The sequence below is a fragment of the Panthera tigris genome, chromosome E3 (assembly GCF_018350195.1).
Source record: "Panthera tigris isolate Pti1 chromosome E3, P.tigris_Pti1_mat1.1, whole genome shotgun sequence".
In the NCBI taxonomy this organism is placed as follows: Eukaryota; Metazoa; Chordata; class Mammalia; order Carnivora; family Felidae; genus Panthera; species Panthera tigris.
The window spans coordinates 5,721,385-5,741,412 of record NC_056675.1 but is presented as its reverse complement, the minus strand read 5'-3'; the positions used below and the strand labels follow the sequence as shown (position 1 = coordinate 5,741,412).

The following is a 20,028-nucleotide window of genomic DNA, read 5'->3' as shown; positions in this document are numbered from 1 at the left end:
TTTCAGATACTAGAAAATTTCCAAGATTTCTGTGAGGATTCGCACTGGAAGTAAAAGTCACCTGGGATCCCACAACGCAGAGATAACATTGTCGACTCTCACTGTCACTCTTTTCAATATTTTCCAGTCCATCTTGGTGTCAGTATTCTATGCCTCACCAGTTTGATGACTCCACAGTACTCCATTCTTCAACAATTTATCGATCCAGTCCCCTTTTACTGGACATAAGATTGTTGCCAGCACTTTGCTGTTAAAGCACTGTAGCAAGTATCATTGTAGGTAAAGCTTTGCACAAATCCGTGATGTTTTCCTTAAGCTGAATGTCCAGAAGGGAGTTGTGGGTCAAAGGTTAGGTACATTTTAAAGCATATTTGCTACACATTGCAAAATGCCCTCCAGAAGAACATGCCCCAAATTATGCTTAATCTGATTGTTTGAGAATGCACCTTCCTTAACCCTAACCAATTAAGTAGGTCTTTTAAAGTCACTTCCTTTTTTATAACCTATACAGGGTTTTTGCTTTTTGCCTTTAGTAAGACCAGTATAGCTATAATGTATAGTAGCTTATGGACATTGGCCAGGACAAGACCTGAGATTTCATGTCTTCCACTATTGGGTATAATTTCCCCAATTAACTTTGTACTTATAGATGTGTACAGAATAATTACATCTCTGTGGCTCTTCAAGCCTGTGTACTTTTGTTCTTATTTTCCTCAGCCTTGATTTTATATTTCTATTTATGTTTTCCAAAACTTGAGTCTGTTTTTCAGGTTTATTATTTTAGGGACTGGGTTCTGGTTTTAAGAGCTGCCTCAAATCTTTGTGGATAAAGGTGAGACTTGTGTAAATGAGATAAAAAGTTTCTGGTTCCTCTTTCAAAAGTAAATTAAAAATATTACCAGAACGTGTTCCCAATCCAGGGAGCAAAACAAATGAGCACCCCTCAGAGATCTGATTGCTCACAGCCTTGGAGAGCTACATATGCTTTAAGTAGAACAGCCTGTGGGTGAAGATACCCTCAGATTTGTTGCTTACCCTTTTTATTTATATGGGGATTAGAGATTAAAAAGTCCTTAAGCCATAGCAATTTCTTCACCAAAAATACCCAAGTATAGTTGAGGTTAAACTCTAGGGCAGGGGGAGGGAAATTTTTACTTATCACTTACACTCTACCTTCTAGAGTGTTTATATTTTCTTTACATGAGTAGATTACTTTTATAATTTTAAGCTTAAAACAGAAATTGACATACCATTTTCATGGGTGAAAAGTTTTTGAAAACTAAGCTAAAATGTGCCATTTTCTACCTCTGTTTTGGAAATTAGCCTTTCATAGGTAAACCTAATTTAAAGTCTCATCGTTTTTCTTTTAATTACTACTTATGGGAGTATATTTTTAACGTTTACTAACCTGAGACATGAGGGCAACAGAAAAAGAATTCAGCAAAACTGAGAACCCCAAATTCCAGTTCTTACAACTATCTTTAAGCATCTTATGCCTGATGTTGCAAGCAGCTGATCCCTTTCAAGGTGCAGCTGTAGCCTTGAAAGGTATGAAAGCTGTAATAAGGACGAGAAAAGGTGCAAAAGTGGTAATAACCTGTCAAAAGTAAGTAGGGATAAAAGTTCAGATGATTAGAAACACATTGTCAGAATAACAAACATGAAAAAGGTTGGAGTTGGTGGTCAGATCTCAGATGACAAGTCTGACTACTAGTCACCGAAAGTGTGTCTCTTTGGACTTGAGGATGGAACAGCTCCATCCTGAGTTAGGAGGGAAGCCCCTGCCTGTGTGCAGGAGGCAAGAGGTGTGCAGGACACAACCCTGCTCATCTTCATATTCTTACCAGGTACACATGTCTGAGACCTAAGCTAGTAGAACAGTCTGTTTCTGACTACAGAGAAAAGAAAATCAGGAAAATCACAATGATAATTCCTTTTACTTAAGCACTGTGCTATATGTATATATATATATCTTGCATGTTTTACTGACTAAGCCAGCCAGGCACTCCTGTATATCTATCTATCTGTATCTATGTTTTCTTTAATATTAATGGATTTAATTGACCAAATGGTATATTTTATCATGGGCTTCATCTTATATTTGAAGAAGCTTAAGGTACAGGACACCGACTGTGTCTGACAGTAGAATATATTTCTAAATGTGTAAAGACACTTAAAAAATTTTTTTTAATGTTTATTTCTGAGAGAGAGACAGAGACAGAGACAGACCATGAGCCAGGGAGAGTGCAGAGAGAGAGGGAGACACAGAATCCCAAGCAGGCTCCAGGCTCTGAGCTGTCACCACAGAGTCCGATGGGGGCTCAAACCCACAAATCTCAAGTATCATGACCTGAGCCGAAGTCAGATGCTTAAGGGACTGAGCCGCCCAGGCTCCCCTAAACACACTTTAAACATGCAAGACATTGTTCTATTAGGACATGCAGTCCAATTGTTGCACTCTTTGAGAAGACAGCTTGATATTCAGCTAACGCATCCATTTGCCTTATTCCAGATTTTTATATGTACTCAATGTCATGTTACTCCATTTGACCTCGTGCTTCAGTTTTCTCATCTGTAAATAAGGATGATAATAGTACCTACCTCATGTGCTTATTGTGCAGACTGAACATTGTAACACAGAAAGCTTTTAGAACAGTGTTGTTAGTAGCAGTAGCATATATTTACTGGAGTATTATCACTATAAGAGCATTGATTTTCATCTATTTTGTTTACTGCTTATCTCCAGTATCTAGTAGAGTGACTGACACATAGGCAGAGCTGAGTAAATATTTGATAAAAGAATAGTGTTGAAATTATTGGTACAAATTTTTCTGTCAGTGAGCTATATACTTCTTGAGGGTTTGGGGTTTTTTTTTTTAATTTTTTAATCTCTTATTGTGCTGGTGCATAGTAAGAACTCAAAACAATTTTTGAATAAATACTGAAGACCTATGCTTATCGCGCAGTTGTAGCTAAAATCCTCACTTTGGGGGCCAGTGGGACTGAGATAGCACTGGTAATAATAGCTACAATGTTTTGAGCATCTGTTATGTATGTGCCAAGCTTATTACCTACATTCACTCTTCACCTGTTTTCTTAGGCACCACAGTTGTGCCAAGCACTGTGGTTACCACTAGGACCCACAATGAAGAAAAAAAGTCTGTGCTTTTCTAGAGTTTATAGCTTATGACAGGTCAACAGCGCCAAGGTTTTAGTCTCTCCAGCATTTCATCTCTACCTTGGTTTGCCCAGTATCATCAATTCTGTTTCCTTGTTCCTTCCCCACCCTCTCTCCCAGCGAGGTCCTGCCTTTACCAGTTCAATTCTTTGGACTTTGTTTTGTCTTGGTATTGGAAGAAAGGAAAAAAATAAATGCATGTGTGGATTAAGTTCAAGAGGAGGGTTTTTTTTTAATTTTTTTTTAACGTTTATTTATTTTTGAGAGAGAGAGTACAAACGGAAGAGGGGCAGAGAGAGAGGGAGACACAGAATCCGAAGCAGGCTCCAGGCTCTGATCTGTCAGCACAGAGCCTGATGTGGGGCTCGAACTCACGAACCATGAAACCATGACCTGAGCCAAAGTTGGATGCTTAACCGACTGAGCCACCCAGGTGCCCCATCAAGAGGAGTTTTTAAGGCAAGTTTTAAGAAGTCTTGGAAAGTTGGGTTTAAGAGAGAAGTAGATGAGAAACAAAATGAAAAAATTAGAAGTTTTGATTCCCCTCACTGTTATCTGAGAACTACATGTAATGAATTTGAACTTTTTGTTTTTTAATTTTTTTTTAACATTTTATTTTGAGAGAGAGAGAGAGAGAGAGAGACAGACCACAAGCAGGGGAGGGGCAGAGAGAGAGTGGGAGAGAGAGAGGGAGACACAGAATCCAAAACAGGCTGCAGGCTCTAAGCTGATGCGGGGATCGAACCCATGAACCATGAGATCATGACCTGAGACTAAGTCAGACGCTCCACAGACTGAGCCACCCAGTCGCCCCTGAACTATTTGTTTTTTAAATATTTATTTTGAGAGAGAGAGAGAGAGAGTGTGTGTGTGTGTGTGTGTGTGTGCAGCACACATACACAAGAAGAGGGGCAGAGAGAGAGAGGAAGAGCGAGAATCCCAAGTAGGCTCTGTCAGGGCTCCATCTCCTAAACTGTGAGATCATGACCTGAACCAAATCAAGAGTCAGATGCTTAACTGAGCCACTCGGGTGCCCCAAACTTGAACTGTTTTTAAATTATTTTAGGTTTTTGAACAATATTTCTCAGATTGCAAGGGCTGCAGTTTTAATGCAAAACAGAATGATCCATCTCACAGGGTCTGGGTGAGGGAAATTCAACTAGAATTATTCCAGATACAATGTAAGAGTAGCATTTAGAAAGAACTAGCAAACTAAAAAGAGAATGTCACTTGCTGTATGAAATCAGCAATTTACTTTGATCTAGTAAAGTTCCTGTAACCTATTGAGTACTGAAGACTTTCTAAACAAATGTGACTCAGCCCATGAGAAATTCTTCCCTGTAAATTCATTGCTTGATTTTTACTCCATGATACACCTTTTCAAAAACAATAAGTAGGCAGGTAAGAACGCTCAACCAAACAGTCTAGTGTGCTCTCTAGCCTTCAAAGTATATATCTGTTGACAGCTATTTTAAACCCAGTAAGTTAATCATCACTGTTTCCTTATTATATACCATTTATCTGTGATAAAGTTGTATATTTCTAAGTGATATTCAAATAATATTAAAGATGTCTGCATTTCTTATTTTCACATGTCAATCTGAATTGCCTTGGTGTTTTTTTGATACCTAATCGGTCTCCCTATTAGATCATGTGTTTTCAAGGGCAACACATGTGTTGGACACATCTGTGTGTCCAGCATAGGACTGAGTTCATTGTAAGTATATAATAAAGATTCAACACATGTATAGTTGTTTCAAAGACCCAAACACGAGAAGGACTTTAAAGAGTTAGTGGAACGAAGCCTAAGTACATGTTACCTTGTACTTGCCATGATACCCTTCCTGCCCCCCACCATAGGAAAATACCAGAAGAGAGGCCCATTTTCAGATTCCGATTGAGAGTTATGTAATAGTCATCTTGGTACTGTGGCTATAGGGAGGATTGTGTTTCCATTCTTTGAAACAAGAACATGGACCTCTGTGAACCAAGCAAAAATGGATCCTGATTTCATTTACTTCAGTCTCCCAGGTACTACTCCCTCACACGTGTAAGGTCCAAAAGTTGCTTGGATTCTCGGGCATGGTCCCCAGGTCCCCTGTCAACTGAAGCCAGTGTGGGCCAAACATTGTTACAGTGTCTGATAGGTTGCTCATTGCCAAGGCTAGGAATGTGTGCTTTCATTCCTGGAAACTTTCTTGGCACTGCCAAGAAATCCAAAACTATATGGAGTTATAGCACCTGTTGGACCTTGGACCCAGAATAATCATCTGCACTTAAACTATAAGGAAAGGTGGTTTCAAATAATTCTAGGTAAATGTAAAACTTTTGTTTAGTATTTAAAATAGAATGAAACTTTGTAGTGTTGAAAGGATTCAGGCCATTACTTTCTCTTAAAGTTGTTTTATCAAGGATGGTTATGAACTCAAGTTGCCCTCCACACTTAAACAAAACAGTTGAATACCTAAATTCTTATACTAAATTACTGGGTGGGATAGCTCTGGGACTTACTTTTCATGATAGGCTTGATAAGCTCATCAAAAAGTTTGAACAGTTATAGAACACACTTCTTACTTTCTCCCGCCAGTGCAGGATCTTTTTGTTTTGCTTAACTGTGCTTTTGCTTCAGAACAATTCTTACTGTCTAAATGAGTAGTGAATAGAGAAAGTGGTGTTTGTCAGAGAAATTTGTTTCTTTAAACAATGAACTGAAAGGTCATGGAGATGTGATTGCTTCTAGTAGTGTATCTTAAGAGGGAACAATACATAATTTTCTGGATGATCACACTGGTTCTCATCACTTGGTTGGTTGGGTCTTAAGGAGCTCTAATAGGTGCTCTCAGAACAGTCAGAGAATATCCTTCCGGGAGAAGATAAGCCCAAAGAGATGGCCTGGTGCTTTGCTTATCACTGGCCCATTAGCTTTTCTTGTTCAGGTCATGTTGCAAGGGATGGAGCCTTGTAACCTTGGGGGTTTCATGGCTTCATTTCTAGCATGCCCTTTGCACTCTGAAGGACTGCTTTTATAGAAATACTTATAAACCAAAGTCTGGATTATGGATGAAGAAAGGAAAGGAAGAATGAAGGCAAAGCAACATTTAAATCCTAGCAAAACTTTCATAGGGAATTTTCTCTGTGTGCTAAAGATTTCCTATGAAACTACCCTTACAGGAGGACACAGAAAAGACTTTTTTTGCCTGGAGAAACATTTGCGAAACTCCTTCCCCAATCATAGCTGGAAAGATAGCTGCTAATCCAGCAGGAGATTTATCTCAAAATAGCTGGGTTATCTTTTTCTAGTAATGGGTCTAATTGATTTTCACTCTAGGAAGGGAAGTTGCTGCTGACAGCTACATGGGTATAAGTGCTTAGAGGCCAGTAGCACTTTTCTGGGTGGTTCTGGACCAGTGTTCACAAAGTGGATGGCCTGCACCTCAGTACATCTGGCTCTCTGTGGACAGGCTAGTTAGAAACAACCAAGGAGTGAGTGGACACATAGCTTTGTGGCATTCCGTAGCATTAAGGATTTAAAGCATGAGCCCTTAATAGCCTGGAACATTATGTTTTTGTTATTACCTCTTCCTTTAAAAAAAGAAAACAAACAACTTAATCTAAGTGTTATTTATAAAGTATAAAATTCACTCATTGTAAATGTAGAATTCAGTGATTTTTTTGGTAAATTTAGTAAATTTATAGAATTTGCAACCATCGCCACAATCCAATTTTAAACATTTTATTCATCACCCCCAGAAGGTCGTTTGTGACCATTGCCATCATTCCTCCTTCTCATCCCCAGCCCCAGACAACCTCTAATATGTTTTTTGTCTCCATAGATTTGTCTTACTAGATATTTCACATAAACCGAGTCCTATAATATATGGTCTTTTGTGACTTGGTTTTTTCCACTTAGCATGATGTCGCTACATGTTATAGTGTGTTTTGGTGCTTTATTTCTTTTTATGGCTTAATAATATTCCATTTGTGGATGTACCATGTTTATCTGTTCACCAGTTGGACATTTGGGGTATCTCTTGCAAGGTACTTTTTTAAGGGCCACATTACTGCTTAATACTTAAAAAGTAATTTAAAAATCAACTTGGAGAAACATAAGTTTGGGAAGTCAGAATTCACAAGGGAAGCCCTGGCATTTTCAGATTTTGTAAGCCTGCTATGACTTAGTAAGCATAGGGCAGAGCCTTACAGCTTTTGTGACCTTCAGTTGGAGCTGTTACTTTGAGCTAAAGAAGGTGCAGGCAGTGTATGACCTCACACCTGATTTTCACAACTAATTGGCCCACTGGGTCATTGTGTCTGTTGCAGTATGTTCAGATGAACTGAGGGCATGTTGTGTAGCTGATTCATCCATGAGCACATATATCTCTTATATAACAACAACAACAACAACAATTGAAAACCGCTGTTGATGAGTACATTTTGGACATTAGATGGTCCAGGCACTGTTCTTGATGCTACAGATCTCCCTTGGCCTTAATTTACATGCATTTCCTACTAAGGAAACAGTAAATAGATTGGTAATATCATGTGAGTTAGTGATCAGCCTTTTGAAGGAAGAGAAGCAAGGAACGGAGCCAGAGAGAGAAGGAAAATAGAGGTGCTACCAGACATGGTGGGAGGCAAGTGGAGGAAAGTGTCTCTGAGAGGGTTGGCGCTGAGAACTGGTAGACATGTATCTAGGAAGAGAGCCTTCAGGCAGGAGAGCAAATACAAAATAGCTCTGGTGGGAATGGGTTTGGTGTGTTCAGATAACAGCCTGGAGGCCGTTGTGCCTGGAGCACAGTGATTGGGGGCAGGGAAGGGGGTGGCCAGAGCCAAACCTGCTTAATTATATGAAGTATCCAGGCTTTTGGTGCCCTACCCTGCTGTTAAATGGATAAACTCTCTGATGACCTTAAATCTATGTAGACCTGAGAGTTGAGGATGAAATCATTGCAATATACTAGTTAACTACCTTTCATTGTTTCTCCTCTCCTGCTCGGATATTTCCAGTTATGGGTACTTTTTTATTGCTGACAGGGGAGGCAGTTAAAGTTCTTTTTAAAAAGGTACTGTTTACAGGGCACCTGGGTGGCTCAGTTGGTTGAGTTTCTGACTTCAGCTCAGATCATGATCTCACGGTTCGTGAGTTTGAGCCCCACGTTGGGCTCTGGGCTTACAGCTCAGAGCTTGGAGCCTGCTTGGATTCTGTCTGTCTGTCTGTCTGTCTGTCTCTCTGCCTCTCTCTCTGCCTCTCCCCCTGCCTCTCCCCCTGCCTCTCCCCTGCTCACACTTTGTTTCTCTCTTTCAAAAATAAACATTAAAAAAAAATTTAAAGTTACTGTTTTTCACTCATCAGGTAGGAAAAAACTGTGGCAACACTAAGTGTTGGTGAGTGTGTGGGTAAGATAGTGCTTTCATACAGTGGTGGTGGGAGCACCCATTGCTACAGCCGCTTTCTCTAAAGTATATTGTGGTATATAACAAAATTGAGAAATCTGTCACATACTCTATGCCTCAGCAATTCTGTTTCTAGGTAATTTCTTACCTGTGTAGTACAAGGAGACATGTACAGTCCCTTGCCACATACTTCATATTAGCCAAAACTCATAAGCCCATCTAAATGCTACTCAGTAGAGGAAATAAATTGGCTTACTTGATTGTGAGGGCTGGGAAGTCTGAAATCTGTAGTGTAGGCAAGCAGAATATCGTCTTCCTCAGAAGACCTTAGTTTTATTCTTGAAGGCTTTTCGAGTGATTAAAGGAAGCCTACCCTGATTATTGAGGATAGTACTTAAACTGGTTGTAGATGTTAACCATATCTATAGAATTCCTTCACAGCAACACCTAAATTAGTACCTAATTTACTAACTGTTATGCAGACACCTAAAACTAACAATCACAATGGGATACCATGCAGACTTAAAGTAGTAGAATAAACTCAGTCAATATGTAACCAGGTGGGCAGGTCTCAGGAACATAACATTGAATTAAAAAAAAAAAAAAGTAAGAGTGAAATGTATTTTGATACCATTTATTTTATTAAAATGTACAAAACAAAATTATGTATCAGTCAGGACTAAATATATGTATATGTAAAAGTATAAAATATGAGTTAGAAAATTAACAGCATTCTTAATTGATGGTTCCCTCTGGGGAGAAGAAAGTCAAAGAGATACAAGATGTGGCTGGGGTGGTTAAAAACATCCGGTGGTTTTGTAATATTTTAATTCCTTTACACTAAAGAAAATCAGTATGATAGTGTCAACCATTATTCTTGTGAGGACTATAGGTAGTTGAGGAATCTTCTTTATCTTTACTTTTTTTTTTCTTTAAAAAAAAATTTTTTTTAACGTTTATTTATTTTTGAGACAGAGAGAGCATGAACAGGGGAGGGGCAGAGAGAGAGGGAGACACAGAATCTGAAACAGGCTCCAGGCTCTGAGCTGTCAGCCCAGAGCCCGACGCGGGGCTCGAACTCACGGACCGCGAGATCATGACCTGAGCCGAAGTCGGCCGCTTAACCGACTGAGCCACCCAGGCGCCCCAACTTTTTCTTTTTCTTAAGGGAAAGAAAAGAAGGTCAAATATTTGTTTGCCCGGGTAGAATTGGTCAATATTGGTTTAATTCTTCTGCTATTAGAATATTTTATTAATAAAAAATCAGGAGTAATATCACAAGAAATCCTCTAAAAAGAAAAAGAAAACATTGTAGTCTCCCATAATTTCTCACACTAAAATAATGCTCTGTTATACAACCATTTTCAGCTTATACGATTGCACAATTCACTTCGAGGAATTGTATTGAGACCTGAGGGGTGAGCGCAAAGGTTAGCAGGGAGGCTGCCTGGGCCTGACCTTTGCGATCTTCAGCAAAGTTTTTATTTTATTTATTTAGTTTTAAATATTTATTTATTTATTTTGAGTGAGAGAGAATCCCAAGCAGGCCCAACACGGGGCTCGATCCCATGAACCCAAACCGTGAGATATGACGTGACCCAAGCTGAAATCAAGAATGGACGCTTAACTGACTGAGTCATGCAGGCACCCCTTCAGCAAGGTTTTTAAATTTAGCATCTCAAAGCTTTGGTGTGTCATCCATAAAATGATGATAATAATAATCATGTTGTTAGGATCTAATGAAACAGCCCATGTAAAACATGGGCACAGAGCCTGAAATATAGTAGCACTCCATAAATGCCAAATTTATCTCACCTAGGAAAAAAAGAATAAAATATTCTCAACTGAATAGAAGAAATAATAACACCTTCGATTTCCTTTGTATCCCACACTTTTCTAGAGTATTTTATATTCATGGTCTCTCTCATCCTGATGTGACCCTTCAAGGTAGAATAGCCAGTATCATTTATTTTCATATTACAGAGAGGAACTGAGGTATCTGGAGACATCTGTGGAAATGGGAATGTTCATCCACTTGAAGAGTTGACTAATATTTTAGAGCTTTTGTCTTGCAATATTAATTATTACAATTGATTCAGTGTGCACTAAGTACCAGGTGCTTGGAAGAGCACCTAAGTGTTGCATAAATACTACTTAATATCTCATTGAATCTTCATACTCCTCATGAAGTCCAAATTATCATTATTTCCATTTTATAGAAGAGAAGATTGAGGGGCGCCTGGGTAGCTCAGTCAGTTGAGCGTCTGACTTCAGCTCAGGTCATGATCTTGCGGTTCGTGGGTTCGAGCCCCATGTCGGGCTCTGTGCTGACAGCTCAGAGCCTGGAACCTGTTTCAGATTCTGTGTCTCCCTCTCTCTCTGACCTTCCCCTGTTCATGCTCTGTTTCTCTCTGTCTCAAAAATAAATAAACGTTAAAAAAAAAAAAAAAAAGAAGAGGAGATTGAGCCTTAGCGAGGTGGTGATGTGATTTCCCCAATTTTTTTTTCAGTTTTTTTTCATCCAGCGTTAACCGGGCCCATTGCTACTGGAATGCATGTTACAAATTATAGATAATACAAATCGATAGATAATGCAAGTTAGAAGCTAGTAGCATAGATAGATAATACAGACTGAAGGGGAACAAAAACACTATTCATGTTTGATAGGAAGCATTTCTGTGTTTTACATATTTGAATCTTGACTATTTCTGCTGTAACTTAATACTTCAAACAGAGTATCTCCGTTGTCTTATTTTCCTTTACTTGGCTTGTGCTCCCCATTGAAGATGGATATGAAAACATGACTCTTCTGACCATCTATTAGTCTACAAGCAGCTGCTTTTTTGCCAAATTTACTCACTAATATCTTCCCTAAAGGCAGGGGACATAATCAAATACTGATGTTAGTCCAGGAATGGTGGCTTCCAACAACACAAGGAAGGGATAAGTAAAATTTTCTACAAATGATGTCTATCTAGAAGTATTCTCAAACCGTTAATCCTTATTAACAGATAATCTTGTCACATGAAATGAGAATGTGCCTTAATTAGTTTAAGCATTTGTGACATTACTGGATTAATTTGTATGAGATTATATAAAATGGCATTGAAACTTTCAAGGGTAAATATGTTACCTGAAGAACATTATAAAACTCCCTATTTACTTAGAGATTCTTAAATCACTTTTAAAAGCTTATTCCAGTGTAAATATTACCCACAATTTTCAACTGAGAAAAATAAAGCACTGATATATCAAATAATTTGTCCTTGGTCATGTAGAGAATTGGAAAAAGAAACGTAAACTAATTCTTAGAAATTTAAAGTCAGCTCAGTTTATCTGGCTAGTCATAATTGAATTAATGTATGCTTCATTGTCTTTAGTTCCATGTTGGTAAAGGTAATTGTTTTTTTGTTTTTTTTTTAAATGAAGGAAAAATCTAAATGGTGAGGAAGCTAAAACCTTCACAAGATTATATAATTCATTTTAAAATTATGATCTGTAGCTCCACAGTAGGCAGAGGAAATGCATGAGATAAATGGGCCAGCTAGAAATCTGGTGGAAAGTGTGTGGCTTATTCCTCAGCATTTTATTTGGAACAGCTAACCATTAATTCTCCAATGCTGCTTATTGAGCTTTGGTGCTAGAACCAACTCCTCTTCCTGAGACTCAGCCCAAGTAGAACGGTGATATTGCCAGTTATTTTAGCTTAGACTATCCATATTGCTCTCTGAATGGAAATGAACTCATTCTGGTGGAAACTGGTTTGGCAAATTATCCTCCTTGCCAGGCAGTAACTGAGCTTTTGTTATTGATTGTAACAAAATAGTGTTTCTTGGACCGTTTTTTTTTTTTGTTTTTATACTTGGTATTTAAACTTTTTATTTTTAGTGCCAAACTTAAAATGGATTTGTTCATTACTGCTGGTGATTTTCTCTAAATCTTAGGCCATGTGAACAATTCAGGTCTTAATAAACCTTAACACACCATATGACCTTTGACCCAACGACTGCCCTCTCAAAAAAATGTGGGACCCATCCAGTTCACAAAGATATCCACTGCTACTTACAAAACTTTACAGATTGTGGAGTACAAAGGCAGCACTGCTTTTTTGTTCCTGAGTTTAAAAATACATGTACTTCAGCTAAAATAACTAGATTAATGGCCAAGAGCCAGGGTAGAAATGGATTTTCCACTGTTCAAGGGGGCCAAAGTTTCTGGGGGAAAAATTTCTGTAGCTGAACTTAAATAATAAGAAATTGAAGTGTATGTTAAACTTTCGAGCCTAAAAACTCTTGTATTGTTTTCTCTGAAGCTTATTGTAGTCCTAAGTCTTATGAGTTAACTTTTTTCCCCAGTAGAATCATTTGGATGGTTGGTTTATGCTTGGGTGTTAATTTTGGAAGTTCTCATTAATTCATTGTTTTTGATATTTTAAGATAGGAGTTATATGTAAACATTTCAGGAATTATATCAAGAAATCAAATTATATTTTCCTCTTATTTGGCTTAGCTGAACTAAGAATAATCTTAAGAAAAAACACAGATCTGGGCTTCTTTTTAATGACTGTATTCTAGTAGACAGAGTTAGCTCTGCATCTGTTTCCTTATATTCTTACCCCTCCAAACTCAGCCTCATAAGTTTATTATAAGAATTTTAAATGATGTTTTTAAAGTTTTATCTTTAATTTTTTTTTTTTTATGTTTATTTTTGAGAGAGAGAGAGACAGAGCATGAGTGAGGGAGGGGCAGAGAGAGACACAACCCAAAGCAGGCTTCAGGCTCTGAGCTGTCAGCACAGAGCCCGATGGAGGGGCTTGAATTCACAGGCCAAGAGATCATGACCTGAGCTGAAGTTGGACGCTTAACTGACTGAACCACCCAGGTACCCCAAGTTTTATCTTTTTATTAGAACTTACATTCTTGTTGTCCAGACTTCGTCTCTTAAGATTATTATAAGAATTTTGAAAGAGATATTGAAAAGTAGTTTTATCCTTTTATTAAAAAGCAATTATTTTCCAATAAAGTTATTAGATTTTAAAAAGTACCAAAATCTCATACATTGCTGATGGGAATGTAAAATGGTACAGGCACTCTGGAAAATAGTCTGGCAGTTTCTTACAAAGTTAAACATATACCTACCACATGATGCAGCAATTGAACTCCTAGGTATTTATCCTGGAGATATGAACACTTAACGTTTACACAAAAATCGGAATGTGATTGTCCATATCAGGTTTATTTGCAATTGCCAAACACTATAAACAACCAAAATGTTCAACGGGTAAATGTATAAATAAACTATGATACATCTGTACTGTGGAATACTACTAGCCAAAAAAAGGAATAAACTATTAATACACCCAACAAGTTGGATGGTTCCTAAGGACATTGTGTGGAGTGAAAAAGCCAGTCTCAGAGGTCACATACTGTATGATTCATTTGTATAATATCTTCACAATGACAAAATTAGAGTGATTGAGATTGGTGGAGAGGGTGTGACTGTAAAGGGGTAGCATGAGAGAGATCACTGTGTTAGTGGAATGGTTCTGTACTGTATCTGTGGTGATGGTCACACAAGTCTATACTTGTGTTAAGATTTCATAGACACAATGCACTTTCCCCCCTCAAAATGAGTGATATAAAAACTGGTAAATACAGGGGTGCCTGGGGGACTCAGCCGGTTAAGCATCCCACTCTTGATTTCCACTCAGGTCATGTTCTCGTGGTTCATGAGATCGAGCTGCACATCAGGCTGTGTGCTGGCAGTGCGGAGCCTGCTTGGGATTTTCTCCCCCTCTCTCTGCCCTGCCCCTGCTCATGGACTTCTCTCTCTCAAAATAAATAAATAATAAAAACATTTAAAAAAAAACAAAAACAAAAGAAGCTTACAAAAAAAAACTGGTAAATACAAATGAAGTCTGCAGTTTAGTTAAGCATTGTACCAATATCAGTTTCCTGGTTTTGATAATGTACTATGGTTATATAAGTTACTGTCAGTGGAAAAGCATATGTGAGAACTCTCAGTACAGTTTTTATAGCTTCTTGTGAATCTTGAACAATTTCAAAATAAGCCTAAAAACAAAACAAGGGAATTGAGAAAAGAGGGTAGAAATAGCAGCTATGGCTTTAGGTCCCTGTGATCCGGTATTGAGACTTAGATCTTTCAGAGAGACTGGTATGGGAGTCATCTTTGGCTTTGGGGCTTTATGGCTGCTGGTTGTAAATGAGGCTCAAACAGATGACTGGCTTCAATAACACAGGATGAGTGGACTTCCAGTTAAATACAGCAGATTGATCCTGAGGTTTTTCTTCTAAGAATACATGGAAATGATGGGGCGCCTGGGTGGCTCAGTCAGTTGAGCATCCAACTTTGGCTCAGGTCATGATCTCACAGCTCATGAGTTTGAGCCCCGCGTTGGGCTCTGTGCTGACAGCTCAGAGCCTGGAGCCTGCTTCGGATTCTGTGTCTCCTTCTCTCTCTGCCCCTAACCCACTCGCATTCTGTCTCGGTCTCTCTCAATAAATAAACGTTAAAAAAAAAAAAAGAGAGAATACATTGAAATGATAGCAAAGGAAGGAAAAGAAAAAGAGGAGAGGAAAGGAGGGTGGGTGGAAGCCATAAATTCATGGTAGAAAGGACTGAAAAAAGAGCAGTTGATGAACAGCCTAGAAAAATTTGGAGGAGTGGTAGCTGCCTTAAGAAAACTTAAAGACTCTGCAGTGGGAGTACTGATGAGAGCTGAGCCATTCACCTCAAAGAACCTGAGAGGCTGGAGAGCAGGCCCACAGAAGGTGGGGACGGAGGGGACACCCAGGGCCAGAAAAGGAGTTACACAAGGTGGTTAAACTGACAGTTTTTCTTTCCTACCTGAACCACCACTACTACTAGAAGCTCTCTCTGCCTGGCAGACTCGAGATTTAATCTCAGGGCATACTGAATCATAGGAGGTCTCGACCTGGAAACAACAGCAGAAGGTGGAGGGAATAAACCTTAGAGAGCAGGAATTCAGTAAAAATCAACTCAGTAAACTGTGAAATTCCCAACCCAGTCACCTTCCTGATGGGTGGGGAAAGCCAGCCACCTGGCCATTGCCTCTTCCCTTACCCCTGATAGGAAATAAGAAACTTGTCTAGAGAGACTCAGTGGACTCTGGTTACTGTCACATGGCCAGTTTGTCTATAGCTGACTTGTCCAGTTACTCTGAATGAAGCCTACTAGTCAACAACAACCCTAGTGTACACACCCACACCCACAAGCTTCCAGCCAGCATTTTAGGACTTTACTCTTAAATATGAACAGGCTAGGGGCGCCTGGGTGGCTCAGCCGGTTAAGCATCCGACTTCAGCTCACATCATGATCTCACAGTCCGTGAGTTCGAGCCCCGCGTTGGGCTCTGTGCTGACAGCTCAGAGCCTGGAGCCTGCTTTGGATTCTGTGTCTCCCTCTCTCTCTGACCCTCCCCCATTCATGCTCTCTCTCTGTCTCAAAAATAAATAGACATTAAAAAAAATTTAAAAAATTTATAATTATGAACAGGCTATCAGGGATTGCCAGATGTCTGAGGAAAGCCTCCAACACAAAAGACAGATGGATGCCAAACAATGAAAAGAAATAATTAGGAGATAATATGGGGAACTGGAAGAAAATAACAAAAAAATTATAATTTATTCCGATTAGACATACATCATTCACAAAACAAGAACTGGATACTTTTAAAAAGGGATCATTAAAAAAAAACTGCAAAGAGCCCAAATTTAAAATATGATATCAAAAGTTTTAAAAAACATAATAGAAGACTTGGAATGTGAAGTTGATATCTGTCAGAGATGGGGGAACAAAAAGTGGAAAATCAAAGAAAAAAGGTAAAATGATTAGATAATAAATTCAGGGTGTGTAAAATCCTTATCAGAATTCCAGAAAGTAGGGAGAGACAAAAAACAAAACAGGAACATTTTTCAGACCTAATGGGCATAACTTTCTATATGGATAGGGTCTGTTGAATGCCCAGTAAAATAAATAAGTACCCATACTAAGACAGACCATTATGTAGTACACAGGGATAAAGAGAAGTCTTCCAGAAATAAGCACCCCCAACTATGTCCTATGCAAAGGAAGAAGAAATGATGGCTGACTTCTCAGCAGCAAAACTGGATGTTAAAAATTGTGGAGCAGTATCTTTAACATTCTAAAGGAAAATCACTTTTGCTTTGTAATACTCTAGCCAGCAAAATATCAATCAAATGTCAAGGTAAAGATAATGTCAGACACATGGTGACTCAAATTTATCTATCATGCATCATTCCTTAGGTTGTTCTTGGAGAATGATCTTCAGCAAATGGGAATAAATGAAAGACGAAGGTGTGGAGTCCAGTTAATGAGAGCTCTAACACAGGGGATCAGAAAAGGACATGCAAGGGTAGCAGCGTGGCAGGGACAGTCAGGCCAGACTGAGCAAGAGGACGGAGTCCTTGGAGGAAGTTCAGGGGAAAAATGGAATGGAAGATTAGCTGACAACTTTGTGCATTTGAAAAATAATATTGATAGACTTCTGCTAGATGGGATGGAGCATGTGGAAAAATTTAAGGTAGATTCATGGAAAACTAAGCCGGGGAGGGGTGGTGTGTGTGGAGGGTGATGAGATGATTGTTAATCCCAGGAGAAACAAAGACTGTACCAAGAAAGGAACATAATCCCTAGTACATTCCTTGCATTGTAGTGACCGGTATTTACAATGTCATAATAAACCCTCTCAACTTACCAGCAAATTGCCATTTAATTATATAGGAAGGATTGGGGTAGGGAAAGTGGAGTGATATGGAGAGCTGAGCCCTTATCTAGGGTAGTAGAAAGCCAGTCATTATTGTCCAAAATTGAGAAATCAAGAATATTATCCAAAACTATGGCAATGAATATAAGAATAACAACTTAGTTGAAAGTGCTCTTAGGAGTAAGTTGAAGTTTAGGGGAAGGTTGAGCCAAGGGTTCTTTTTCATGATAAGCCTTTATCATTGTTTGATAAAATAAAAGTTATTATGTTCTCTCTGTACTGGTTTATAAAGGAGAACCTTTTATCCTGAAGAGCATGTGTATCAAGTATCTGCCATTTGAATGTTGTGTGTTTTTCATTCTTTTTATTGCCTGGTCTTGTACAAATAGGGTTCACATTTGGGGAGAGGAGGTAAGGAGACTTGAGTGGTCCACCCGGAGTGGCTAATGCTGTGAAGCTCATTATTTGTAGATGGAACAAATACATTCAGTCACCGTGTATTCTTAGTCAAGAAGTCAGAAACCCATAGGAATGATCTTTTGTCTGTACTTCAGATTTAGGATAATCTAAGTTTAGGTCAACATTCTAAATAATTGCCTCTTATACTTATCATAGCATTTGTCTCTATGTTTGTGACTTTCTAGTGATATAAGAATAACACTTTTAAAAATGAAAACCGTGACATTTGCAGAGATATGGCATCATGAAATCTATGAGAGGGAAACCATGTCTTTCCATCTACTATTGTGTGCACAGGACCTACCTACCACTCGGTGGTTACTCCATAAGTACTTAATGAATAAACTGATCACTAGGAAAAAAAATGCCAGTGACCACCTGGACAGAAGGTCGCAGACTGGCCTGTGTCCTAGGGCCATCAGCAACACCCACCCTCATACCCTCTCCTGGTTATTAAGCATAGTAAAAACAAGATCTCTTAGAAATGTCTGTTCAGGGGCACCTGGGTGACTCAGTCAGTTAAGCATCCAGCTTTGGCTCATGTCATGATCTCATGGTTCGTGGGTTCAACACAGGCTGACAGCTCAGCCTGGAGCCTGCTTCGGATTCTGTGTCTCCCTCTCTGTGCCCCTCCCGTGTTCGTGCTCTGTTTCTGTCTCTCAAAAATAAATAAACGTTAATTAAAAAAAAGAAAGAAAGAAATGTCTGTTCAATTGATAACCAAAACGTTGCTTATATAGTTATAAGGTTCCAATCATGCACACCTGTTTTTAACATTAGCGTGACAACCATTAACCTACTTAAACCCCACTGGGAGCATCAGCTTCTGGGCCTGTAACTCCTGTGGGGTATGCTTTGGAGGTATGCGTGTCGGCTACTTGCTCCATTTATAGTAGGTTCTAGGCAGCCCTTGGGCAACTGGGAAACTGCCAGGATCACATGTGTCTTGCCAGTACGAGTGCCCTGTTCCATCAGTAAAGAAGTATGTGCTCTTCATTATTTTAAAGTAAACATTCATGGCTTTGTAGACGTACTGTCGAGCATACACAGGCATCCATGGCTATGTAGTGACAAAGTCTAAAGATTACTTGATCTACTGTTTGCTTATCTTATTAATTTGTTTGTTTGTTTGTTTGTCAGAATGTTATGGAACAGTTCAATCCTGGGCTACGAAATTTAATAAACCTAGGAAAAAATTATGAAAAAGCTGTTAATGGTAAGTGTTTTCTAAATTTATAAATATAGTGCACATATAAAAACCATTCAGTAAATATTTTACTTAATTATTTTTATGTGGTTAATAGTGAATTTTTGAAATATCTTGAAGTTAAAAACAATACTTAGGTTAATTCTATGGAAGTTTGCAATGATAGGATATTAGTGTATTTGAAATGAATAAATTGAATCATTGGCTATTCTAAGTGATGTATTTCAATTACCAGATCATGGTTTTTGACCGGACTCAATCTTTTACATCATTGCCATAAACATGTTTTCCACTTTGCAAACCAAATTCGTCGTGAACTAATAACATATATTAAATGTGTGCTTAAAATATTTGTTAGTGTCTTGCAGCAGAAGAATTACTCTCTTTTTATTTATGTAGAATACTTTCTTGCCTTTGGGTGTATAACTTCTGATAGTGATATGAGAAAAGTTTTAGCCTGAACGGAAAAACATCTGAGTTAAAGGTTGAAGTTAAAATTTTCATTTCCAAAAGAGTGCTTCCTTTAAAATGAATTCAGGCATTGGCTTTTGTCTCTCTTTGTGAACTGGAGTTGTTTGCTAGTTTCAAGAGGTTTCATTGGAGGAAGCTGACCTGCATCTACACATGGATTTCCCTACTAAGAGGTGAATGTTATCAGTGATCACCTTAAAAACTTGAGATGCTGATAATCACTAGATTTTAACACAGTCACAATAATTCTCCCTATGTAACAAGTGTCACCCCAAAAATATTCAGACACCATTTTCACCCTGTACCTTGGTTCACTAAAACCACCGTGTAACATAAGTAGAAAACTTAGTTTCCAATGGTTCAGATCAAGTTCTGGGTCTTTTATGTATTTCTCATTTCCTTCTTTCACCATGTCACACCTTTGGCTGCTCCCTCTTGAGGTTTTGAAAATAAATCTGTGACCTCATATACCCTTAGCATAAGCATGCCCCAGGAAGAGGGGGTATGGTAGCTAGAGTTTGGATGACAGGTGCCCAGTTGTCATAATCACGG

The 20,028-nt window shown here is 38.6% G+C and overlaps 1 protein-coding gene across 2 annotated transcripts in view; it reads left to right on the top strand.

The window, feature by feature from the left end:
- The window catches only part of BAIAP2L1 (BAR/IMD domain containing adaptor protein 2 like 1), a 92,667-nt gene that overhangs the window by 6,610 nt on the left and 66,029 nt on the right, over positions 1-20,028 (top strand). For both annotated transcript variants that reach the window (XM_042972197.1, XM_042972198.1), the window contains exon 2: positions 18,939-19,014. In XM_042972197.1, coding sequence (XP_042828131.1) covers positions 18,939-19,014 — 76 coding nt within the window. The remainder of the gene's footprint in view (positions 1-18,938; positions 19,015-20,028) is intronic.